Source organism: Ylistrum balloti, unplaced genomic scaffold, assembly GCF_031769215.1.
Source record: "Ylistrum balloti isolate Yb309-2 unplaced genomic scaffold, AGI_CSIRO_Ybal_v1 Utg371370, whole genome shotgun sequence".
Lineage (NCBI taxonomy): Eukaryota > Metazoa > Mollusca > Bivalvia > Pectinida > Pectinidae > Ylistrum > Ylistrum balloti.
This window is the reverse complement of record NW_026782725.1, coordinates 46,926-73,054: the sequence shown is the minus strand read 5'-3', so window position 1 is coordinate 73,054 and position 26,129 is coordinate 46,926. Positions and strand designations below refer to the sequence as shown.

Here is a 26,129-nt window from a genome sequence, read left to right as displayed (position 1 = left end):
TCATTTTTCATATTTTTCAATAACATACTCGCTTCATTGAAAGAGGTTTTACGTTCTAGAGACTTTGATTCTGACTTGGTCTGGGTAAGTCATTAAAATTAAGATAAATTTCAAGGTCATTGTCATTTAAGTTTGTCTCATTTTGCCTTGTCTTGTTTAGTGATCATTGTTCTATCATCTTTTTGAATTTTGGGATTTTTGTTGGAGTGAAAATTCTATACGTTGAAAAAGTAACTGGTAGGTTTTCCCCTCCTCTACCTACTTAGCTCTAGATCTTATGATACTTCCTTTTGATTTATGAAGACGAATAGTTTATAGTTTTTTTCCCAATTTACTATCAATTTCACTTAATTCTATATTTTCCCTATTTTCTATATGTTATATGGATTTTATCAACTGATTTTCTCTCAAATGGTTCAGTTTTTTCTTGTAAGGAGGGTAAGAAATTGTTTTACCTCTAATATTCATTATAAGAGTTTCAAGAAATGATCATCAATATTAAACTGTAAATTTTCCTCATATATATCATTGATATTATTGTAATTATAAACAAATGAACTATATTGTATTTTTGTATCAGTAATAGTATCAGTAACTAATTTAACATATTCTGTGTCAAAAAGAAAAGAATTGTTGAACTTCCAGAGACCCTTTCCCTTTTTCAAATTCATTAAATTTATGGGAATGAAACATGTGACTTGTACCTGAATCCAATCCATCATCTGTGGTGATTTTAATCTTGTTCTTAACCCAGATATTGATTATGGGTCCAAAGGCTTAAGTTTTAAGCATTATATTATTCAATTTAATTGACATTTTCGGGGAGTATTATCCTAATCAAAGGAGATACACTTGGAGAAAAGTAAACCCCCTCAAACAAACTAGACTTTTCTTAGTAAGTGATAGTTTACTGACTTAACTTCTTCTGCCATAGACCCCAGCTACAAGTTGACTGTGTAATTTAGTACATTATGGACATTGAATTAATGTACAGCTATGCTTCCTGTTTTCCTTGCGATTGCTGAAGTACTTTGATATATTTTGATTAGGAACACAGTCTAAATACTTTTCTCAGGTACGAGTTGGGTGTCAAAAAGTCCATCAGGGTATTATGCCAAGCAAAATCTCCAGACAAGCCAACATTGCTCTCGTTTAAAAACAATAGTGAAAATTACTACTCGACATATCAACATAATCTTGATACAAAACTCAAATAAAACTGATGCAAACTATGTACAAGAGGCACACTGGCGCTAACCGTTATTTGATTTTTATTGGTTCTTATTTGTTGGAATTTCACCCTCTTTTAGTTCTTTCCTATGATCTCATCCTTCGCAATATGTTGTATTGATAGGTAAATTGATCATATGGTAACATCAATTAACAAGGGAAACCTCCGAATTAGATTTATTAAAAATCTCCCTCTGATGCACAACTACTTACCATGGGAAACACACAGATGAATATAAAAAACAGTCTGTCAAATATTTATCAATTTTTTAAAATCCTATATGGGGCGCTTGTCAGACATTTTTTCAACACATTTCTAATAAAATGGGCATCACTTGGGACCAAGAAAATTCGATGCAGGTCGATTTGATCAGCATACCGTCTGCCAGGCTAGCAAAAGAGATATGTTTACACGGATACTCATTTTAAGGTGTTAAGTATGAGTAAACGCCTTCTTCGTTGATGACACCCGCCAAACATTCTTACAAGTATTACAACCATCCAACTTTGGACCATGCAAAGAAATGGCATATTTCCTAATTAGATCATTGTGAAAACCATTTTGCACGGAAATCGTTACTATGGGGAAAAGCCAACAATAGCGAATCAATTTCAACTTGCCAAAACCATATGTTGGGGGATATTGGTATTTAGAGCACAATAAGAAAATCTAACTCAGCGTTTCAGGAAAAGATTGAAGTAAGAAGAGTCCTTGATTTCCTATTCCGATTTCGATTAATTAAAGTGTTCATTATGTTTTTACACGATGGACAATCAAATGTACTTGTAGAAGACTTTTATCAAAATTATCAAGATTTGTCAAAATCTCTTTATAGTTAAGTTTGATAAATTGCTTCCTCGCGATCATGTCCATGTGCACAAGTCACCGATTACGAATGTAAGTTCACATTCCCTACAATATATATCTGGCCCTAGTGCTCACTATTTATTAACTTTATGAAAATTTACAAATAGAAAAACTCACCTGTTGATGAACTCAAAGCCAAAGCTGGCAGAGCAGCCTGGGGTAGATTTTTTATTTCAAAGGTATGCAGCATGAAAAGTGGCTAGGGGCACTGTGGTGAATATTCAAAATTGCAGTACAAATGCAATGTCTGTTTCTGCAATGTCTATCTTGATCTAGGAACTTTTTTGACTTTCTTTCGAATTAACCCATTTTGTCCTCCATAGTATTATCAGTTACTTGTATCACATGCGTTAGAAATTAGCTGAATTCGTTTACAATGGCTTACTAGGTACTACCCTAGTTGGTTTAGTTTGTTCACGAACTTTTGACAACTGAGAAAGACCTATTCAGTCAATCAGTTATATAACACGTAACACTCGCTGGATTTAGGCAGGCCTTTTAAACAGTTCTCTTCTCCCCAGGTGATGGAGGTATGAGCCAATCAGGTTCGACAGTGCAGAGTTTTGACCCAAACACAGTGATGAACGCAGACCTTGGTTATACAATCATCGACTACAATCCAAATGCGAATGTCGATAAGGCATCATACAACCAAAACACAGATTTCAGCGTCACGTCGTATGACCCAAACCAATATGCCAGGAATTACATCATGGCTTTCGACCCAAATAATCTTAGCAACAAGTACATGACTGATGGCTATAATAAACACGAAGGTGGTGTCCAACCTCACAGCTCAAACGGCGTTATGACGTCCTATGATCCAAACAAACTGACCGCCAGTTATCTTCCAAACACATTTAACCCAACCCAATTAAATGCCAAATTCACTGGATCATTTGATGCCAACTCTCAGTCAGGTATGTCGTTATGTTAATGTCAAAAACAGGTTGTGAAGATTTCAATGTAGAAAAAACCAAATCATAAGGAGATCGAGTACCCGAACACGAGGAGACCAAGCTTTTTCAAATCCAGCACAATCGAAATCACATTAAAGTATTTCTTTCCAACAGATTCGTTCATGAGAGGTCCAACTGGAAATAGCACAACACAATCGGAAAGCCAAGGGACGCCAACAGTCAACACAAACTGGGCAGGACAGTGGAAGGGAGAATGGCCAAGTAAACACACAGCAGAGGAAAGCGACTTACCTCATGGAGTCACTGAAAAAACATCGTGGAACGGTTCTTGGAGCAAAAGCTGGCCTGGTAAGTTCGACATTTTTCTCATACAGTGTAGGCATCGAGATTGTAATGCAGACTATCCGTTAACAAACGGATATCACCAATTCGACGATGATGTAACAGTTATAAGGCAATGATAAGTGCAAGGGACAGACAAATATTTTTTGATAATAAATTCCTGTCCAGTGAATCCTGTTTATCATGCGTTGTCTTTGTAACGAGATCAGAAGAGCATTCATGTTTTTTTTATGTTTACTACAAGGTGTGCCAGACAGTTATGGTTCTATAGATCAGGGAGTCAATGTCCACACTTCTGCCACCAACCTTCACAAAGGTAATAAGTCTCTTTATCATGTATCGCGAGTGTCATTATTTGATGAAAATATGTAACTGGTTTCTTGTTCTTTAGTTATTCCTTTAGCTGGTAACAAATTAAGCGCATGCTAACAAAGCAGAGCCAGTTCAATTAATGTTATTTTCATTCAGTGTCCCATAATTGGAAATGAAGTTGTCGAAATTCACTGGATCATTGATCTCAATCAGGTATGTCATCACGTTAATGACAAAGAAGAGGATTTATGGTGGTTACATAACATTCTGAAACGCTAATCAGGCTTCAAGATCAACAGCACAAATTGTAAGGAAATGCAGTGAAAAAATAGTACAGTTTTTTATCATGCACACCCGGAGACCACAAACTGATCAAATTCAACACAATCAAAATCATAGTGATGAACACATTAAAGGATTTCTTTCCAACAGATTCGTCCATTGGAGATCCAAGTGAAAATAGCACAACACAATCGGGAAGCCAAGGGACACCAACAGTCAACACAAACTGGGCAGGACAGTGGAAGGGAGAATGGCCAAGTAAACACACAGCAGAGGAAAGCGACTTACCTCATGGAGTCACTGAAAAAACATCTTGGAACGGTTCTTGGAGCAAAAGCTGGCCTGGTAAGTTCGACATTTTTATGATACAGTGTAGGCATCGAGATTGTTATGCAGACTATCCATAAACCAACCGATATCACCAATTCGACGATGATGTAAAGCTTTACACTGTTATTTGGCAATGTTAAGTTCAAGGAGCAGACATGAGTATAAATCCTCAAATCCTGTTCAGTGAATCCTGTTTATAATGCGTTGTCATTTGTAACGAGATCAGAAGAACATTTATGTTTTTGTGTTTACTACAAGGTGTACCAGACAGTTATGGTTCTATAGACCAGGAAGCAAATGTCCACACTTCTGTCATCAACCCCCATAAAGGTAGTAAGTCTCTTTATCATGTATCGATATTACATAAAAATAAACACATAGCTAAGGCTGGTCAAAGGTTAGTTAGTTAACCACCGGTTTGTGAAAAAGTAAAATTGTCGCCACAGAAAGTACAAGATCATTAAAAGTAAAGTTAAAGCTCAAAATATATCTGGCCTGTCATAAAAAATCTACATCTGTGCAATGATTAAGAATGGTCTAAAATTTTAATAGGTACTGGTTATCGCTAACCGGTCTTTGAACAATCGGGGTCTGATTTCTTTGGCTTTGTTATTCCTATGACTGGTACCAGTGATAGCGATTGTTAACGAGGTTATTTGCTTTCCGTTTCACATTTTGAATGATGTTGCTGATGTTCAATTTAAATCAATTGAAAGGTTTTTAATACCTATATATATACCTTACGATGATGGCCCCGATATTGAGCGTGGTACTAAAACAACGTTTGTTTGTTTAGGTATCACAAGAGAGAGCTACTCACGGGGTTTATTACTACAGTAGTTAGAAAATATGTTAGGATGTGAAGGCGCTATTTTTGACGATTAGAACATATGTGAATTCATCAGTTATTGGAACAGCAATTTAAATATAATTTGAATTTCTTTTCAGGTACAAATTTAGAGGAAACCGTAGCATATCTACAAGAGCTTCTTGATACCTTGAAAACAAAAACTGCAGAAACCGAATTTTGATTATAAAAGCTGTCTTAAACTAATGCAATTACGGAATACATTACTACAAAAAATCGTTCATATTTCTTGTTTATTGAAATGTTTAGCTCAGTAAATGGTTTCTCCAATGTGTCTTTTCTTCTAAAACCCCATGATTTCCTCTAAAGATTTGCACATAAGACACGGATATTTCATACAAAAACATCTTATGATATAAGACTTTTTTCAAACCTGTTATGGGTGCTTATGCTAATAAAAGCAGTCTTAAAAGGTTCTTTTTCGTATCACATTTCATGTAAAAATTTGCAAACTGTGGAAATAACACTGTTAATCGTTAATTTTTTACCACCACATCTGCCTTTACCATACACTTTAGTTGCAAAACACTGACGTTAATGAAAAGCCGGTACGACATGCCAAATGGTTTTTATGAAGCAAACCATCTGTCGATTTTGTTTTTGGACCTAACTCCTTTATCGAATCATTTTCGAGATTGCTGAGGAAATTCTTAACTCTTAACGTCAAGATCCAGATAAAGATTTAGTCACGATGTCTTTATTAAAACTACAAGCCAAGGAAACAACAGCAGCAGGCTGGATAAACTATAAATGTGCTGAAGACGTCATGGAAATGCCTCATTAAATGGTTGTAAAATTGCTTCGTATGAAAGCGAAAAACAAACGTTTTATAGCTTCTATAAACCTGGCGGGAAACACTTTTTGAAGGAAAGTATGGAGGCTTTGTGGCTTAAGCATGTCATACCCGCTTTCCATAGAATCCTTTAAAGTATTTTACATAAAGTATTCCACATTCAACAGTCGTATAGAACATTTAGAATGTATAGGCTGCATCCAGAGTTTACATCTCATACGAAATTTATGAAAGAGTCTCCTTTTATTAATGAAAATATTCTAAACAAATATTTTGTTCGATATGAATCCTAACTATAACAAAATCAGAACTTAAGTGCTTCACAGGAATTCGGGCTTCAAACAGTATTCGTAGCCAAAACGTTTTAGAGGTGGTACTGTAACGAAAAGCATTCTGCTTTTATAGGTTTAACCATATGTTTATAACTTCAATGCGATCTTTAATTTCCAGGTACAATTATGTGCTTAGTTCTCCAGTATATACTACAGTAAACAAAAAACCCATAGGGCTTGTATCGCTCACCTGGCTTTGTTTGCTTCACCAAATATAAAGGAAAAAGGAATTCTTCCTTGGACCCACTCCTGTCCCATAGGGTCGGCAAAACCATTATACAATAGTCTAATACACTCAATAATTAAATTGGATGACATGCCAATATACCTACAGAAGATGAATTTGCTCGATTTCTCCCATTCGGCCTTGCAATTCCTGTCCCAGGGCCGCTAGACCAGTCTTTTATACTAAACTGATTCCCCTTCTCACAAGAAAGCTTCCGACCATATTTGGGCAAAATCCCATTATCCTACAGGTTTTTAAAAAATATTTACTCCATTTCCCTCATTGGGTCTCGGTGTCATGTAATATTTGTACCCCCATCAAGAAAGTATCCGGATAGTTTTTCTGGCCATCATTAAAGTACCTCCACCCCCTTTTGTATTTTTATCCCCCTCAACATCTTTTTTCATTCACACACACATATATATAGCGTGATTTGATTTTGACCAGATTTGTTCAGAAGCATCATTGGGTGAAGGGAAATCGATTTTGTATAAATGGTGGATTTCAGCACCCTTTAGCAGAAGGGGAAGCGCTAAATAGCGGAAATGTGTTTGAAAACAGTTTAAATCTTCATCCCATAACCATGTATAGCAACGTTGGGCATCAAGAAATATACACAAGCATGATGTTAGAATTGGCCTTTGGGTCTGGCCCCAACCCCAGGGACTTAATTTCATGGTATTAGCTTTAACAGTTGAGATCCCCACCCTTAAACCATATATGGCAATGCTGAGCGCCAAGAGATAAACACATTCACTATGCAAGAACTGGCCCTTGGGTGTGGCCCCACCCCTCTGTACTTAATTTCTGGGTGATATGTTTGAAACAGTTGAAATCCTCACCCCATAAATACACACACAAACACACATATATATATATAATTGCTTGGCATTAAAAGATAAACATATTTGTAATGTAAGAATTGACCCTTGAGTGTGGCACACATAACCCCATAACCATATAAACTCTTGCTGGGAATTAAAAGAGAAAGACAGTAATGATATAAGAATTTACCCATTGGTTTTGTCCCATCAAAGAGATTAAGTGACTAAGCTTTAATTTTGAAATTTTGAAATAGCCAACCTGTAGTATGTATAACATTTCTAGACTTAAAGATCCAGGTGAGCGATATTGGCCCTATGGGCCTCTTGCTTTCGAACACATTCTATAACGCCCAATGCTTTCTGCTACATATGACACAATAAATGAAAATTCTGATAGAGTGACCGATTTATTTTCTTTATTTGTGTATTTTGAGCCAAAGACTGATTCCTTTGAATTAATGTTGAGCCAAGACTTTATAATAATTGTTATCAATAAACTGTCTGTAGTTACACTTCATAAGACTGAAAGGATTCAAAGCTTCCAGGATGATGGATCCTGACCAGCTTCATTTCCAAGTAGTTATCTTTCAGAGGGGAACAACTGGTCTTCGGCCTTTTACATAAAGTGTAAAGGGAGGTGGCACTAAGTATGGGTATTACTGAGTTTGACTTCCAAGAAAAATTTAAGTAAAAGAACACACAGTATAGGATTATTATATGTTCCCTCCTCCAATATTTCAGAAAATTATCTAAAATAGTAGGGGGATACATTGATGATGGCCATTAGAATAATATCTATGGGGTATTGTCTCCCTGGATACTATTCTGATGACCATCATAAATGTATCTCCTTTATTATGTATCAAATAATTGACCCTAGATACTATTCTGATGACCATGATCAATGCATCGCCCCAATATATCTGATAATTGTTCCCTATTTACCCTACTTTACATTCCCAACTCCATTCCCATAACGCATGTCTACTAAGTGTATATTATTGGGCAGAGACCCATCGTTTACACAACATTTGTTCCCCTTTCCCAAACAATGCTTCTGACAAAATTTTTCAACAATCCTGTGTTCCTTTTCCCTCAGGGATGCTTTTGACCTAATTTGGTCAAAATTCTCGAAGTCATTTATGACTAGAAGGAATTTTGGGATGAAGTGTTGACGGACGGACATTGACCTGATGAGCCAAAAACGACAGGCAGAAACAACACACAAAGTTAAGAGTATTTACTGTCAACAGTTTTATTCAGATTTGTTGGATCATTATCCTCGCTCACTCTTGTACACCTAACTACAACCTTGTACACCATCACGACCAGATGCTGGTCATATCATCTTTCACTAACATTCTTACACTAACATTCTGCTTTTAATTAACTTGGAATAAGTTACACTACATATCTCTCAGCAAAACTCAAGTTTACTACAATCATTCAACATTCATTACCATTTGCTCCCTTTCATTACCTTGTACAATCTCAAGCTCCTCACTGCACAAATACACATCTAGCAATAATGACAAATTACCCCTGTGCCCAACTGGTAATTCAAACTTCCATATATAATTGCTGTACCATAATCATGTCTAAGGGCTATTCCAGAAAAATTGCCTGTGGGAGAAATCCAGCTAGGAATATAAAGCAAATTTAGTTCTTACTAATAGAATTAATTTCGTCATGGTTCCTATTCCAGAGACCTGAAATCCTTTGGTAGATATTTGACTAGAACAGCCCCTACAGTAGTGATGAATAATGTTGATCCCTATGCTGCCTTCATAATAGCTGTAGTTACTGTAACAACTTTTCTACAAACCATTCAATATGCCATATCCCCTTTTATTCACACAATACAAATATTGACCAACACAGACACAACTATCATACTCCGCAGCAGGTGCTAACTACAGGAACATGCTCTCCTAGCCAAATCCTTGTTGCAGTACCTACAGCACTTTGTGTGAACTTGCAGGGAAGAAAACCTCCATGTTCACAGGGTTTAATGAGATTGCGGGTAACAATTCAACTATGAATCAAACATGATTAAAACTAAAGAAAACTATATCTCTTAAGATCATCGGATTTGATAGTGTTTGAATCAACATTTCATATCAATATTTTAACTGTATTCTTATTACAATAATTTCATCTTTCAGATAAGATTATGCACAAGAAATAAAATAAAAATCAAGTTCTGATAAGATTTCAAAAGAAAGAAAAAGCTGGCACACCTCATGACATTCATGATCATCAAATACAAAAACATAACAGTATTTAGATTATTTCAAAAATATCGCAATCGCAACTTTCACGGTAAAAAATCCTTCACAGGCTCTATTCTCTATCACAGAAAATATTTTCTAAAATATCAATGATAAGGGTCTATTGTAAATTGATTCCAATGATGTTCAATTCCCAAAAGAATTTTCAGTAGACCAAATACAGAATCTATTCCTTTTTGAAAGAAACCTTTTAAGAACACAATATATAAAGAAGAGCCATTTTATGGCATTTCAAAACCTGATGTTAACACCACGTTTTATATGTAAATCTCTCTTCAGCTTCCTATAAATCTATATACATCCTAACTTCCTACAATGAATTGGAAACAGTACCAATTTTTTCGTAAATCTTAATTTTTCAACTGTTCATAAGCAATCACTTCTCTGATGTTTAAATCCTATTTGTCATCAAATCCAGAATAACTCAATTTGACAATTGTCCAATTGTCTGTGTACTTTTAAAATTTTGACACATGTTGAGCACTCAGCAGCCTAAAAAAGGCTTATGATACAGTGTAATTTCCAAGATCAAGTCCAAATATGCTGTCATTTAACTAGTCCGAGCTTTTTGGCTTGTGTCTCGTACACTAAAAGTCTCCACATTTTCACAACAAAAACCTCGGCTTCTTCATCTAGGACCTGCAAGAAATAATGCTTCCATATACAGTTCCATCAACATTAAAAAGACTTCATCATCATGTGGAAAAGCATAAATATAACTCCTACACAAATATTAATGTTTCAATTTCTTACATAAATAACCATAAAATTCCTACACAAATATAAATGTTTCTGTCCCTTACATCAATAATAATATAACTCCTACACCAATATAAATGTTTCTGTCCCTTACATCAATAATAATATAACTCCTACACCAATATAAATGTTTCTATCCCTTACATCAATAATAATATAACTCCTACACCAATATAAATGTTTCTATCCCTTACATCAATAATAATATAACTCCTACACCAATATAAATGTTTCTCCCTTACATCAATAATAATATAACAATATAAATGTTTCTATCCCTTACATCCCTTACATCAATAATAATATAACTCCTACACCAATATAAATGTTTCTATCCCTTACATCAATAATAATATAACTCCTACACCAATATAAATGTTTCTATCCCTTACATCAATAATAATATAACTCCTACACCAATATAAATGTTTCTATCCCTTACATCAATAATAATATAACTCCTACACCAATATAAATGTTTCTATCCCTTACATCAATAATAATATAACTCCTCTATCCCTTACATCAATAATAATATAACTCATACACCAATATAAATGTTTCTATCCCTTACATCAATAATAATATAACTCCTACACCAATATAAATGTTTCTATCCCTTACATCAATGCTACTTAAATGTTTCTATGTATAATTTCTTACAAATATAAATGTTTCACCTCTACCAATTAAATGTTTCAGCTACTTGTGAAACTTACCATTGCAACATCATTGAGTATATTCTGGGGCACGCTTCTTGCCACAACTTTCTGACATATAAAGTCAGTAAGAGTAGGTTCTTCCTCTCCAATATATTCTATTATCTTCTTGTTTACCCAAGGTTTAATTCTCTTGTCCATGAGACTCTGTAATTAAAAGCAACAATTTATTATAGAATAGAAGTTCTCATAACACAACCAGTAGAAGATTAGAAGGTAACGTTTTAATGACTACTCAATCACCTTCTTCAGACAAATGACCAGTGTGGTGTGTACTAGCACTGACATACATAGTGTACGAGATGATATAGAATTTGATTAAATTTTTTTAGCTGTACTATGATCCTATGTACACAAAGGTTGAATATAGTGTGATGAGATGGTAAACAGATTATAGACCAAAAAAAAAAATACACTAGAAGATAACAATGTTCTGTGGTCTATTGACATTATGAACCCGTAGATTTAAACAAAAAAATTGTTATCAGTCACTATGGCAATATTTTAAGATAAGGTTTAAAAACAGATAACACAATTCAGTGAATTACAGTCCCTCATCAACAAACCACCTCACCAAGGTGAACTCATACATAAAGTATGAAGTTCCAGTGGCTAATAGTGTAGGAGATGGTGCACACAATCTTTTTCTTTGATGTAGGTCAAATCTCAAAATGTATGTCAGAGTGATGTTCTGTAGGATATAGAGCCTGAACAAACTATTTCTTTGATGTAAATAAAAGGTCAAAACATAAGGCAGAGTTACTTTCTTTTGGTTCATGTTATATTGTCTCACCAAACTTAACCTATATCAAAAATATGAAGTTCCACTGACAAGATGGGTAGGAGATAAAGCTTTGACAAGTTTTTCTTACATGTAGGTCAAAGGTCCAAATATAAATAAGAAGGACAGAAAGATAGAAGGAGGAAGGACAAAAATATAGAACTATAGCACCACTCCTCCCCCTTATTATTCTGATAGGGGTCTAATCATGACACATTGTTCTCTAACAGCAAGTTATTTCCAAAGCAAAAGTCAAAATTTTCTGACAGCCATTTCTTTTATATAGATCAAATACCTGATCAACAATGTTCCAGTCCAATGGATAAGCAAATAATTCGTCTTTAGCAGTTGGTATATTTTCAATAAGGTGCTTAATTCTTGTACGCTTCTCTTCAGCTGTTGTGGGTTTCTTTTCAGACTTGTCATCATCATAGTCCAGTGGAACCAATTTTCGTTTCTTGGCTCCATCGGATCCTTCATCATCATCTTGATTGAACACATCTCCAACTGTGAGCTTCTTTCTTTTAGGTGGCAAACCTTCCACAGGACTTCCTGCACCTGGATCAAAGAAACACTTTCAATAAACTCACTGGATATCTATACAAAGAATTATCACTTTAAACTTCTTTATCCAAAAGAAAATCAATTTTGAATGTATAATGCAAAGGAGCAAACCTAATTTGAGAGAACTGAAGCCTAGCTTTGCATTTTCCTCCTTTGCTGGACCATAAACTGGCTGAGGTGTTGTATCTGTAAATGGCAGGTTACTGTCATCATCCTCATCAGATAAAGAGCTTGCGTCATTGTCGATCGGTCGCAGTGTTGACTGCATTTTGGGTGGTAACTTAGCTCCTCTGGAATCCTCATCTTCCTGCTCATATTCTTCCTCATTTTCTTCTATCTCCTCTCGCAGCTCTTCCCTTGGAGGTGGAACTTCAGGAGACTTTGGGACTGGTTGTGGTAAGAGCTGGAGTCGTGGCTTAAGGTGTTCTTCTCTCTCACGCTCAATCTGGAAATAGAGAAAAATCCTTTTCACATAACATGAATATTAATCATTTCTCTGTAACAATATACAATCAAACTTTGATGTTTCGAAATTCAAGGGACTAGCAAAAACCTTTGATACATCGATGCTTTGAATCATTGGTGGTGGGTTATATAGACATTTTCGTTGTCTCCAGAAAAAACAAATCTATTTCACTCGTGTGTCTAATATCTTTTATATCTTTCACTCATGAAAGGTACTAAAATATTAAATGCACCTGTGAGATATATTTGTTATTTCTGATGACATTATTACATATCCTCTATGAATTACCATCTTCCAGACCAGAAAATACAAACTTACTAATATCTATTGTATTAAATCTAAAATACCTTCATGTCAAATCATTGAAGTTAATTGAAAATTTTGTAAAGACTTTACCTTTGCTAGCTCTGCTTCTGGGTCTGGGTGACCCTCATCCATCAGTTTTCGACGAATTTCTTCCAACTCCTCTTTCTCACGTTGCCGATCGCGTGCATCTGCCTCACGCTCTTTTTCTCGCTCCTTCATCCTCCTAGCCAGCATGCTACCTCTACAAAGGAATTCGAAAAAAAATTTCACCTTAATATAATGACAATGTACTTCCAAATAATAAAGCCTTTTCGGGTTGTTCAATATCAAATACTAACACAACCCAATATTAAATATCATCACTCAAAACATTAAGCTTTATCCTAAAGAAGTGACAACATGATTCATACAAAATCAAGATCAAGCCAAACTGTCATATGAAATTTTCACAATATTACTAAGTAGATAAACTTTTCATGTTGTTTTTGATGGAATTATCAGTAAAAATATTCTGATCAAGCACAGCAAAGTTTTTCAAACCTCACATTTCCACGGAGTCTTGTTCATAGTGAATAAGACCTCTTTGGTAAAAAAACTGGATCACCATTCACGAGAGCCATCAATGAATTAGGAAATACCAATTATTTTTAAAGAATTAAGTTAAGAAGATTTAATGATCTTACTTGTAAAATTTAGGATCATCCCTTTCATCATCATAATCTTCTAAAAATTCTTTCAGCCGTCGAGCTTCACGCATCTGAAATTGTAGGAATTACAAAAAACAACCCATTAATCCTTACCATTAAGGAAACTTTTTCTCGGTGTAATAGGGGCTGCTACATTACCATAAGAATTTGCGAAAGCAGCAAAAGTAACGAATGCCAAAGGAAGCTAATTTAGTAATGAAGAGATCTGATTAAATTAAGAACAAATGTCATTGTATTCAAAGTATTTTAAGTTTGTTTTTGTCTATAATTCCAAGAGTGTACACAAGAAGTGTCAAAAGCAAACAAGTCATATTTACCTCTTCAGTTTTGCGTTCTTCTTCCCTTTCTCTGTCTTTCTCATATTCTCTAGATTTTTTTCTTTCTCTTGCTTCCCAATTTTTCAACCTCTATATATTTGAGTAAAAAACAAAATATACATCACCTTAAAATCAACAAAATAACAAATTAAATGCAAAGCATTTTAAGAAAGATAAGGCCACCTCCTTTCACATGACAATCCTTTATGACAGCCATTATCCTAAAGATGTAGGTTTTTAACAATATATCATTACTGTTCTAAATTCTATAATTAATGGTACAGACCCTGACTAAAAGTCATCGCATGTTGGATTGTAAGTCTCTGTTTGGCTGGAAGTAGGCTATCAAATATTATTTACAACAAATGAACACTGCCAGGTCTATTGGCGAAACAACATTTCATATGTAGTAGATGCTGACCTATTTTAAGTAATAGTAACTCTGGATGCACAAACACATTATACTATTTGAGCACCGATTAATACAAAATAATTTTAGCAGATTTATTGTAGCTATACAGCCAACGAGGAATGTTACCTCTTGGTAAGCTGCTTCTTTTTCCCGAAGTTTCTTTTCTAATTTCCTTCTCTCATGAGCTTCTTCCTCCTCTTCAACATCTCTATCTCGATCTCTATCTCGCATTTTTCTTAAATAAAAATCAAGCATTTTTATAATGAAGTTTTTGGAGATCATATCAACAAATTTTATCAAATCATAACGTATTTCCAAATTTTTAGCTTTTCCTTCCAGCATCCTGAAGACATTAGGTTATCTTAATATTTCATTTGATTCCCCACTTCTTTGAACAATTTATAGATCCTGAAATTTTACATACACACCTTATAATACCACTTTTGAGTTTTCAATAATTCTGATGATTTCAAAATAATAATACAAACAGGTGTAAGGTATGTACTGAAGCTTATATCCCTGACAATGAAATTTATATATCTAATCTGCATACCCAGTTTTATTGCCAATAAACTTGCAACATACCTTTCTCTGGATCTATCTCTACTAGGAGACCTTCTCCTTCGACTTGAAGGGGAACGAGACCTGCTACGTAATCTTTCGTAACGTTCTCTTTCATATCGTTCCATTTCTCGTTCTCGTTCGCGTTCCCTCTCTCGTTCCCTTTCTCTTTCCCTTTCCCGTTCCCGAGCTCTCTCTCGTTCCCTTCTTCTCTTTTCTTCCAGAATTCTACGTTCCCGTTCCCTTTCCTTTTCTTGATCTTTTTCTGGTTCATCTTCCCCCTGCAAAACAAAATGAAAATCACACTTGATGAAATTGCCTTTTTTTTTTCTTTTTTTAAACTCAGCCATCTCTTAATCTAAAATGATGATACTGCTGCATAAACAAATTCATTCTGTAAAACTTTAAGCAAATATGTCACCATCTGTAAAGCAAAATGTAACAAATCATTAAATCTAAAAAGATATAATATTCAAGTTAATTTCATCAAAGAAACATTTTTAAGTTAACAATCCTCACTGTTTCATAAAACTACAGATATCAGAACGTAGATATACCAATTTAGAATTTTGAATTAGTAAGATTCCATCCGAAAAAAAAAGTACAGATCAAATTCAATTAAAACAGTGGTATATCTATCTCTACTGAATGAGAAGTACTTGCTTGTTTGTTTGCTGGCTTTATTGCCGTTGTCCTAGATCATTTATGCATACATGAATAGTACAGATAGGATTTTCCTATTGATTAAATATATGTGATAAATTCATAGCAAGTCTTCATCACTCCAATAGGTTTTTAGAATCTGACACACTGAGATTGTTACAAAGGTAAGAATCATGTAACTGCCTCTCAAGTACCAATAAAAAGCTTTTGAATGATTAAAAGGTTTGTATTGTGTACCTGTTTAATGGCAATTTTCTGTGTTTCCAATTGCTTGAGAACAATAAAACTGACAAAATATTGCTGTCATCCTTAAAATGCTGAATTTATATATTATACATAACATATATATGTGTATGTTTGAGTGTGTATGTGCTGTTATACAAAGAACTCCAGATTACCAATCCAATGCTTTACTTATTTAGCTTTAAGGAAATATCCCTTTGGCTGAGCTAGTAACCATCTAATAGATAGTTGAAAATGTGATGTACTTCCCTCCTGGAAATGGTGTGTGCTTGATGTATAACCATGCTTCAGATAGCAAGGTTAAGGAGATTATTATAACAGGGTCTAAACATAAGTGCCATGGTAAGAGCACTAACTTCTTCCATGTTCCTCTTTCAGGAAGAGTCAAGCTCTTGACTGCATATTTCAGGTCATGTGACTACAGATCAAGATAAAGAAAGTTTTAATGTGATCCGAATTAGTACAGTACTAGACCGAAAATTAGTAAAGTACTAGACCAGTCATCCGGAATCTCAAATATAATGCCTTGTGCAACTACTTGGAATTAGTAAGTTCAGTCAATGCTGAAATCTCAAAAAATTTCTGGTACTTGGAAAAGTAGACAGAGTTACACAAAGACACACACACATATATATATAACATATGTATATATACAAATGTATAAATTCTGTTGGCAGACTAGTGATACTGCACAATGTGCTAAAGCAATGATTTGATAGTCTCAGACTTCAGAAAACTAAGAACACCAACATCCATGACCATGCCAAAGATGTCAAGAGTGATTGCTGACTATAATCAAACAGTCAACCTCTCCCTAATCCAGGCATTGAGTCTGGGCCAAGGCTTGATACCAAACCATTCACTACATATACATATTACTTCTCTGCTTTGTAGAAATCCATCCTCCTAGTTCCCTTCGATGGCCTATTCCAGGTGTGAAATCTCACCCAAGACAGGTTTAAGTTGCTGCTAATAACACAAAAATTGACATTAACATCCCAACCCCTACCCCTTCTTGACAAATTTTTGTTAAGATCATTTGTTGAAATTTTGTCAAAATAATTTCCATTTTTATGAAGGTGGTAAAAAATCCACAATCACAGATGAAACATTTTTAGGTTTAAATATGGGGTAATGAAAATAAAAATAAAAAAAATTAATAAAAAATGGTTGACAATCACTAAAACAGGATAAAATTATGGAAGGACTGATGTAAATTCAAATAAGTGTTTAAAAATATGACAAATTTCCAGACAGTATCTGAGGTAACAGAGGTTAACTTCCAATAAGACATCCTGTAACCTTCTTACCTTTAGATGTTAGGTCTTATACATGTTGCCTCACAGGGCAAGACTATCCTCTCCTATAAAACTCAAGTACACTATCAGACATACCAGATAAAACTGATCACTGACTTCCACCACACACTACCAAATACAATGAAGTCACACTTTCAGTGTAAGTAGCTAAAATCAAAATGACTTGGATAAAAACACAAGATAAAAAGGTAAGTAAATTTTACTTACCTTATGCTGGGCCCCCAGAGATAGAGCATTGAACCAACCAAAGTAAAGTAATGGCACTAACCTCAAACTTCTTGTTCTCATCATGTATCAGATCACTACTCACTTAAAACCATTTTATCTGAACAGGGACCTGAACCAGTATGGCATAAGGATAATGTCAGTCTATAAATTTTGTTTTGAAGCCAGTTTCTTGTTTTTATTTAGCTGATCAAAATGACTTACCGTTGTACCTCCAACTCTTCTTCATCCAGGATAATGGCAAATATATATCAAAATATAAAACTAAGTAGCTACTTACCGGCTGGTCTTTACAATAATAATTTACTGCTATTCATGTTGATCGGATGCTTGCCGCATAGCATCGAGAGAATCTAGTAATTTTTGAGTAATGAAATACAGCCTGTTATTCAACAAATTATCAATATTTCAGGACAGAAATTTTAATTCTTTTTATTCAAAAACCAAATCTAAATAAAGACAATTTTAAAGAACATGCTCAACTCTAGGAAAAATCAGAGGTACTTCAAAACTTTTGGATCTTTACCCTTTAACCTTCAAGCTCAATCTAATGTTTGTGGATATACAAATAGGTTATATTATAACAGAGAAGGAATTTCACTTTTGCAACTGGATGTTTTTTTTTCTTACTCTAAAGCAAGATACTTAAAAATTGGTATTAGCTGTATCTAATATTGGACATAGGGAGACAATTTCAAATAGTTTTAAATATAAAATATTTACGTAAATATCTTAGAATCAAGTCAGATTTAAAAGCCACCCTGCCATGGAACAGATGTCAGAAGTTATATTATTTTAAGACCCAATAATTTCTGAAATAGAACAAAATTTGAACTTGTTTTCCTGAATATGAACTGTCCTAAACCTGTTAAGTTAACATCATATTTCTTGTAGGTTCACAGTAAAATAGCAATTATAAAATGTTTTGAATAAAAAATTAGGAAGGTAAGTAATATACAAGACAAATATTCAAAATTCAGGAAAACAAAGTACACATTTACATATAACAAAAAGTATTAAGGCTGAAAGCTATTTAGCAAGTTAATTGAAGTTGCATACCTTGTGTAGATCTCTGAAACTTCTAATCTCTCTGTTGATGATTTCCCTTTTGTCCTCCTCCATGTCTATATCATCAATTCCCTGTAAATTACAATAGAACACAAATTCAGGTACAAGGAAATTTATCTGTCAACACCAAAAACTTCTTTTTTCCATTTTAGTATTAAGAAGCCTATTTAGCAACATTTAAAACTGGTGGATACTCCCTGAAACATAAATGATGTGGTCTGAACAAAGTAATCTTCAATAGGAATCAATTAGTTCATTTCACAAGCATTGCAACACTCAACATCAGAAGGCTTTAGCCTAGATATTATGATTCACAGTCTCTTGGTTAGTCAGATGACTGAGTAATTTACAAATTTAACCACTTTGTCCATCAAGGTTACTATCCTTGGAGGCAACTATTAAAAAATCCAGATCCTACACCAATTGGTTTTTACTGACTTTTTTTTTTTTTTTTTTAAAAAAGCAATCATGAGATGGATATGATCACATCAAAATGGACATGGCTTGTGTATTTGTGTAAACAATAACTCTGGAATTATACTTACAGTATCTTTTATTTCTTTTTCTTCCTTCTTTTTTTGTACAGTCTTCTGTTCTTTATCAGTGTCTAAAAGTAAGTATGTGAGAGTTTTAATTCAGCATTATCCAGACAAGATTTTTTCTTAAACTTCACCTGCTTTTTAACATCTTAACTATTGAAAACATTTCATTATCTTATCATAACTTGTAACTCTGTACAAAACAATATTGCAAATTGATCTAATATCACATATTCGTCATCAATTTTTTTTCCCAATTCAATGTTCAGAAGTTCAACAGGAAAAGTATTGAAAACTGTTATGCTTAATCTATCAGAACTCAAAGGTATACAAAATTTAACAGTTACCTGAAGAGTTTCAGTTACACAAAGTAGGTCAACACAATAATGACTCTACACCGAAATTTAGAACCAACGATCAGAACCAATATACAAATTGATTTTTCTTAATATCTTTATGATTAAAACACTATTTACAATTGTAAAAAAGTATGTAACAGAAAAACAAAGACCCGAAATGTTTCCATACCCTTTAACAAAGGTATGAAGTCATCATAAAAGAGTTAATTAGAAAGTGCACACAACTCAAAAGCAAACTAAGTGTTATGTGAAGTCTGAAAAGTTCTATGATCAAATCAAGTCAAAAGGTGTAAACAGAAGTTTTACAATAAAAATTCATTATTGGACGATTTTGCAAAAATGACAAACATGAAAAAGGGTACAGCAATAAAACTTCTTTCTGTATTTACTTTTTCTTATATCAGTTCAACTAGCATGCAAAATTTGTGACAAATGCATGCTCCAAAGAACAAAAAAACTTGGAATCTGTCTCGACAGGTCATGTTAGTCTGATAGAAGATCTCTCAAGACAGCTTCCACATTGACTTTGAAAAGAAAGTACACGCCAAATTCCACTTATGTGTCTTGTTATTGAGTTTAGTATATTCACCATACCAGCTCTGTCATAAGATCGGTGTTATTTGTGCACCTCAAGCTTCTTCCAAGTACGCTTCATACTAGAGATAAAATTCCTGGTATTATAAAAAGGAAATCCAAATATGACCATGAAACAAATTACATGTACCTGCCAAAGACACTTTTGAATCCTTCCTACCTGAAGGTACAGGTTTACTGAGATCAGAAGCATATTCTCTCATAATGGCATCAAGGCCTGCTTTTGCCACTCTGTCTTCTCTCTTTGAAAATTCGTCGAGATCATCTTCTTGATTATCACCATTCTCTGAAGACTTGCTCTCTTTATCCTCTTTTTCTTTATCACCATCTTCCTTTTCATCATCTCCATTTTCAGCTGTCTCACTTTTTTCTTTGGTGTTTTTTTCCTTAATTGCAGTCAGTTTAGCTTTTTTCTTGGCTCTGTACTCATCTAGTAACGTTTTTGTTTTAGCATCAACTTTCACCTAAAATTGATAATAACAAATGATTACATACACAAGAAGTATGCTCCACTCATAAATACCAACAGATCACATCTATTTTGATTCCGACATCATATGGAAAATATACCTTATTTTGACTAATTACACCAAATCAAATGAAATTGTCCTGATCAGGGGTTGACAGGTTTCTGGTGAAACCCCAAGTTCCATTTACTCATGTCATGTAAATTATACAACTTACAACAAGATTAATCACTACAAATATGTACAATGAACCTAGAATTAACAAACTAAACACTCAAAATTTATCACAACACCTTGAACTTTTTTTTTGCAAGTGCAGTTCAGCAGCGTTCAAGGATGTGCAAATAATGTAAGAAATATTGTGTGATGATAATGTAGGTACATACCACCAGCTTTTTATCTGTAATTTCCCATTCATTAAGGAGCCTCATGCAACGTAGCGTTGCTTCTGGGTTTTCATACTCGCAAAATCCAAATGCTGAAATAAAAAACAAGTTCAATATTGTTATCACTTTTTGAAATTAATCAAAGCCATTAAAATTTAACCTGAGCAGTTGCACCAGAAATAATATTTGATTCTACATGTTTTACTAATGAACTGTGAGTGGACAGATATGGGACTCAAGTCAAAATTTGGCAAAAGTTCAAGGAATATTTGACATGCAAATTTCACATAACCTGAATAACCAAAACAGGTATTTATGTATTACTTTTTGTAAGGCATTATAACAAAGGATTACCAGCTCTAAATACTGTATGCCATGCAACTTTTCACATAATTCATACCTTGCAATTTCCCAGATGCACCTTGAACTCGTTTCCAACTGAGAACATTACCACATCTCTGAAAAAAAATCAGCTTAACTTAAATCATTTTAAATGCTTCTAAATATACAACAATTAAATAAGATATTGAAATGTTTTAACTTAAATGTTACCTGTAAGCTTCCTCATGAGGGAAACAGAAATGTTATAGCTAAAAATATCATTAGTAAAAAATACCAGTAAATTAATGATGAAATAACCTGTTTTTTGTATTAACTTTTGTGATTTCTTCACATTCTATCAAACCAATTTAAAGTTTGTTTTCTGCCAAAAATCACTTAAAATGCAAACATTCATGACTTACAAAATTACCATTAATGAAACTTCTATTTTTTAAAATGGGAATATTAATCAAATCTAATGTCTAATATTTTGACTTGACGTACCTGTAGCATCTGTCTCACCATGGCATCAGGAGCTCTGTCACTAATATTTCCAACAAATACTGTGGTTACTGGAGGCTTTTCTTCATCATCATCCTAGAGCAGAAAACAACATGATAAACAACCTGATAATGATCGATTTACAGTTCTGTAATATGGTCATAGTATTAACAACATAATAATTGTATCAAACTTGTCAGAATTTCAAGGAAACTGACAGTAACTAACTATGTTTGAATTATCAAGAACATTTTCTTCATGTCCATAGCAAAGTATATACATTGTACATCTGTGAATATATTTTTTTGAAACGCTACACAACCCTTAGTGCTCCAGATATTTTTTACCAATGAGTTAAGTACTCCTACTTTTCAGACCTTGACAGTAAAATATGATTTTGTTTGTCACCAATAAATCTATGACTGAATGTGTCAAATGTAAGTCTCTTCATGAAACATTGAAAAAATTCTCTCTCTCAAATAATAATTTTTTAAAGTTTTCATGGTGAAATTCCTCAAGATATTGAGCAGACACTGGGTATGCACTCTCTTACAAAGCATATGTTTCTGATGTAACATCAATTCATGTTTGTTAAACATCCTAATATCATTTGTTACCAACAAATGTCAGATGAAACCTGGTTTTCACAGCAAAAAAATATATGACAACTTACCTTAGGAATCTCTTGTGGCACCAGCTGTTTCTTTGATGGCTTCAATGATTGGGGAGTCAGGTTTGCCTGTGAGGTCACTAATGGTCTCATAACCTTGACAGAAAGAGAATGTTGTGAATGATTATAAGTTTAGATATACTATTAGCAATGTTCAAGTTCACGACTTCCTAATTATGTATGCTATTTGAATTTTTGTTATAAGAAAGTACTTGACATGTTAACAATGATACTAGCACCAACTGATCACAAACCTTAGAGCATCAGCTCCTTTTTTTTTCTCCCACAAAAATTTGGAATCAGACTTCGAAAGGTGATAGTTAAAATGTAATATCCTTAAAATAATATTTTTCTAGTGCTCATTTGGCCAAGACATCTAAAAGCAAACATCTGCCACCCCCACCAAAAAAATAACAATCTTTATACCATTTGAATTATTTGTAAAATTTTGTTTCCCACTGCAAACTACTAGTAACATGAAAACAATTCCTGAATCATTTTAAATATTCCTCTAAAATCTTTATTTTTTGGCCGATATTTACCTGTCATGCATGGGGGGAATGGGGATTTCTCACTGACAAATTTGGTTTTGGATAGAAGAATCAGCTTACCATGTAATTCAAATTATGCTGATAGTAATGTTAACTTCCTATTACTTTTTGAAAGTCTCCATCAAAAACAACAACTTTTCATGTGAAAAAAGTCATACATCAACCCTCTCATGCCCTGATATCTATGTCATCAATTAAGAACAAATAGAAATATTTACATCTCTCCACAAAATTTAATCCATTCAATGTTAATATTTATTTTATTGAAGCAGATCTGGATGAGATTGATTTTAAGAGACCAGGTGGCTCAATTGCATTGGTTAGCATTTAAAGTATTGTTTATGTAGTTGAGGACTGCAAGAATTTCCATTTCCTTTCTTGTCAATCTGCTTAATCCAAAATATCTGGATAGCCTATCAGTTCAGGATGAAATTTTCTAAAAATGATCTGAACTTACTGTTGTTGGCTGCATTACACCCATGCTCATAGGCATCATTCCTGTAAAAAAAAAAAACATGGATATTTACCACATATACATCTTTACAAATTAGTACTGTAAAAACCCACATAATGTGCAATTTTTTTTAGGAGAGGGGGTGCATACATTTTGCAGCTATAGGATAGTAAGACCTGAAAAATAACTTGACTCGCAGAAGCTATTATTACCTGGTTTGGTCATTGAAAGGTAGTTACCTTTATCAGAGATAACATCACTAACAAGGTTGATAAGGCCTACTATATATAGACTTGTTGGAGTTATTCTGACGTTCTATCGTCTTTTCTAATATTGGCATGGAGTTCATGAACATATGAACTCCGGCCCTATATAAAGCGCTGGAAATAAGTAACCCACGCTTGGGCTGTTCTTTATCTTAAAATATTTTGAAACAGGACATGTTTCATAATGCCAATACACTCACTAAACATACATTTTCTCCACCCTCCTCAATTCTAGTTTATCATGTTTGTGTTAGCAACACCTCCTCTAGTCACATGCCTATAATCCCACTTCTTACGCATGCGCTAATGTTCAGACAATAGCCTTAAATAAAAAATTTGCCCGCCCCCTTTTATTTCTCTTTTGTGCCATTTGTACAAACAATGGAGACATATATCAAGATTTGACAATGAAATAATTCATTTAAGATTAACAGTAAATGTCATATAAAAACATTCATTTTCATAAGTGAAATTAAGCTGAGAGTGTGTGTTAATGCTTGTCTGTGTTATATTTTTTTGGTAGATATATTACAAATAGATATATATAACTTTTTGGGAAATACTTTAAGTAAATGAGATGGAAACAAATCTTAAAGAAATTTCTTTTAAGTTTTGGACCTTTGTGGCTGTTGACCTGACGAATAAGCAGAATATTCTGAGATCAATTTCTTAACTCCTGGAACTAGAAGCATATTTTCAGCATTTCAAACCTCAAAAAATACCTACCAATATATAAATGCACAAAATACACATGTTTTCACAGTATCTGGCTTAAGTATTGTATCTAAATAAGCAATATACTTTCATCATGTACTCGTACTAGTCAGATCACAAAGCAAGAAATATGATTGCTGTTTGTTTATCTGGGTTATCCTAAAGTGATTAACCAGAATCATTCCAAGGCATGGGCTTATTTCAGTAGTTGCTATTTGCTTCACTAACAACATGGGCAATTCGGGTGAAGTGTCTTGCTCAAGGACACAAACCATCCTGTTTCTCAGTTAATCTCTCAAGAGTTGTCTTTGTAAACATGTATGCTAGCATCACTCTCTAGAGTTATCTTTGTAAACATACATGACAGCATATCATATTGGAAAAATGTTCAATACTGGACCGCAATATAGTATCCCCAAGTAGGCAACAGATTCTCGACTATACCCTGCAATGTGTTCAATAATAAATGGATACTTGGCGACGACCTGTTGGCTATGCGATTGGGTGTCTGGAATCCCAATATCAAATTTACTTACCCATAGGCGTTGCAAACGCATATCCCATGCCTGGAGCCATTGGTGGCATGCCCAGGGGAGGTCTTTGAGGAAATGACATGCTCCGGCCCCTTTATGTAAACCTAGAGAGAAGAAAACACCCACCGGTCAACACAAATGATTGTATATGAATGTTATAAAGAAATTGCTACAACAACACCAAATAACCCTTTTATAAATTATAAAATATTAAATCTTGTCATTTCTTCATCTGTGAATTAGCTGGAATTTAATAAATTATTAAATATAACCAACATCTGCATTTGAATAAAACAATAGGCATAAATTCGTGTTTTCCTTCCGAAGCGATTGATTACTGAACGCCAGAAAATGTCATGTAAATCATAAAGCCAACTTTCTAACAGCAAGTAGGAATGGTGATCGGTAATCGAATTCAAACACAAATGAAATTGTTCAGTTGTTAACAATCAAAATGTGAAAAATAATCAAATATGAGAAAGACCATACCTTGCAAACAACATCGACTTGCCGGACCAGGAACAATTACATGCAAAACAAAATGGCGGACACTAAATCGTGCACGAGGCCTATGACGTCACGGGAAATTGAAACATTTTAAAGATAATTAGGCAGAAGTTTTCTATCAATTTATAATTTCAATAAAATTTACTAAATATTTTCAACACAAAATATTATGATGGCATTGTTTATTAACGCATTTCATTAAAAAGCTGCTGAAAAGAAGACGCTTAAGATAATGGGGAACGACTAAGAACAAGAATGATGACGTGAATCTGTTGTCTGCGGCCAAATTGCCTGCTCGCAACTCGCGATGGTAAAGAAAGACAAAGGCGTTGAGCGTCTGAGGAGCCACTTTTGTCTCTCTTTCCAGACCCATAGTACAGCTTATATCTTAAGGCACAGAACATTTATGTTATTTATCCTACAACATTGATTGAAACTTACATAGTTTTGTTACTCAATTTGTGTTTACCTGATTTTGACGTCCGGATATGACAATAAATTTATGAATTTTCGTAAATAAGCTTGTTCACTGCAACATA

The 26,129-nt window shown here is 34.0% G+C and overlaps 2 protein-coding genes across 3 annotated transcripts; one reads left to right on the top strand and one right to left on the bottom strand.

The window, feature by feature from the left end:
- The first annotated feature begins 2,678 nt into the window (after nucleotides 1–2,678).
- On the top strand, nucleotides 2,679–5,315 carry LOC132562220 (uncharacterized). The gene is made up of 6 exons (XM_060226954.1): nucleotides 2,679–3,018; nucleotides 3,172–3,366; nucleotides 3,605–3,676; nucleotides 4,105–4,299; nucleotides 4,543–4,617; nucleotides 5,233–5,315. The coding sequence occupies exons 1-6, from the start codon at nucleotides 2,679–2,681 to the stop codon at nucleotides 5,313–5,315; spliced, it is 960 nt and encodes a 319-aa protein (XP_060082937.1).
- Nucleotides 5,316–8,566: 3,251 nt separating this feature from the next.
- LOC132562218 (RNA-binding protein 25-like) lies at nucleotides 8,567–25,628 on the bottom strand. 2 transcript variants are annotated; one of them, XM_060226950.1, is made up of 19 exons: nucleotides 25,573–25,628; nucleotides 25,087–25,187; nucleotides 23,574–23,614; nucleotides 22,569–22,661; nucleotides 21,899–21,991; nucleotides 21,474–21,531; nucleotides 21,074–21,165; nucleotides 20,351–20,684; nucleotides 19,274–19,335; nucleotides 18,720–18,800; nucleotides 15,235–15,491; nucleotides 14,776–14,884; nucleotides 14,238–14,327; nucleotides 13,897–13,970; nucleotides 13,304–13,454; nucleotides 12,553–12,886; nucleotides 12,173–12,435; nucleotides 11,097–11,243; nucleotides 8,567–10,257 (listed from the first exon to the last, which is right to left on the bottom strand). In XM_060226950.1, exons 2-19 carry the CDS (start codon nucleotides 25,163–25,165, stop codon nucleotides 10,165–10,167), a joined length of 2,451 nt encoding a protein of 816 aa, XP_060082933.1. In that variant the 5' UTR covers nucleotides 25,166–25,187; nucleotides 25,573–25,628; the 3' UTR covers nucleotides 8,567–10,164. The 2 variants fall into 2 exon arrangements, with proteins under 2 accessions (XP_060082933.1, XP_060082934.1); XM_060226951.1 differs by having other exon boundaries at nucleotides 20,381–20,684.
- Nucleotides 25,629–26,129: the final 501 nt, after the last annotated feature.

Excerpts from the sequence above, each read along its gene's own strand:
- LOC132562220 (XM_060226954.1), top strand. The coding sequence starts at position 2,679 with ATGAACGCAGACCTTGGTTATACAATCATCGACTACAATCCAAATGCG. Across the intron at positions 3,677-4,104 it reads TGCCACCAACCTTCACAAAG|ATTCGTCCATTGGAGATCCA; the intron begins GTAATAAGTCTC and ends TCTTTCCAACAG. Across the intron at positions 4,300-4,542 it reads TTGGAGCAAAAGCTGGCCTG|GTGTACCAGACAGTTATGGT; the intron begins GTAAGTTCGACA and ends GTTTACTACAAG.
- LOC132562218 (XM_060226950.1), bottom strand. The coding sequence starts at position 25,165 with ATGTCATTTCCTCAAAGACCTCCCCTGGGCATGCCACCAATGGCTCCA. Across the intron at positions 21,532-21,898 it reads TGGTGAGACAGATGCTACAG|AGATGTGGTAATGTTCTCAG; the intron begins GTACGTCAAGTC and ends ATTTTTTTTCAG. Across the intron at positions 15,492-18,719 it reads GTTTCAGAGATCTACACAAG|GGGGAAGATGAACCAGAAAA; the intron begins GTATGCAACTTC and ends TTTGTTTTGCAG.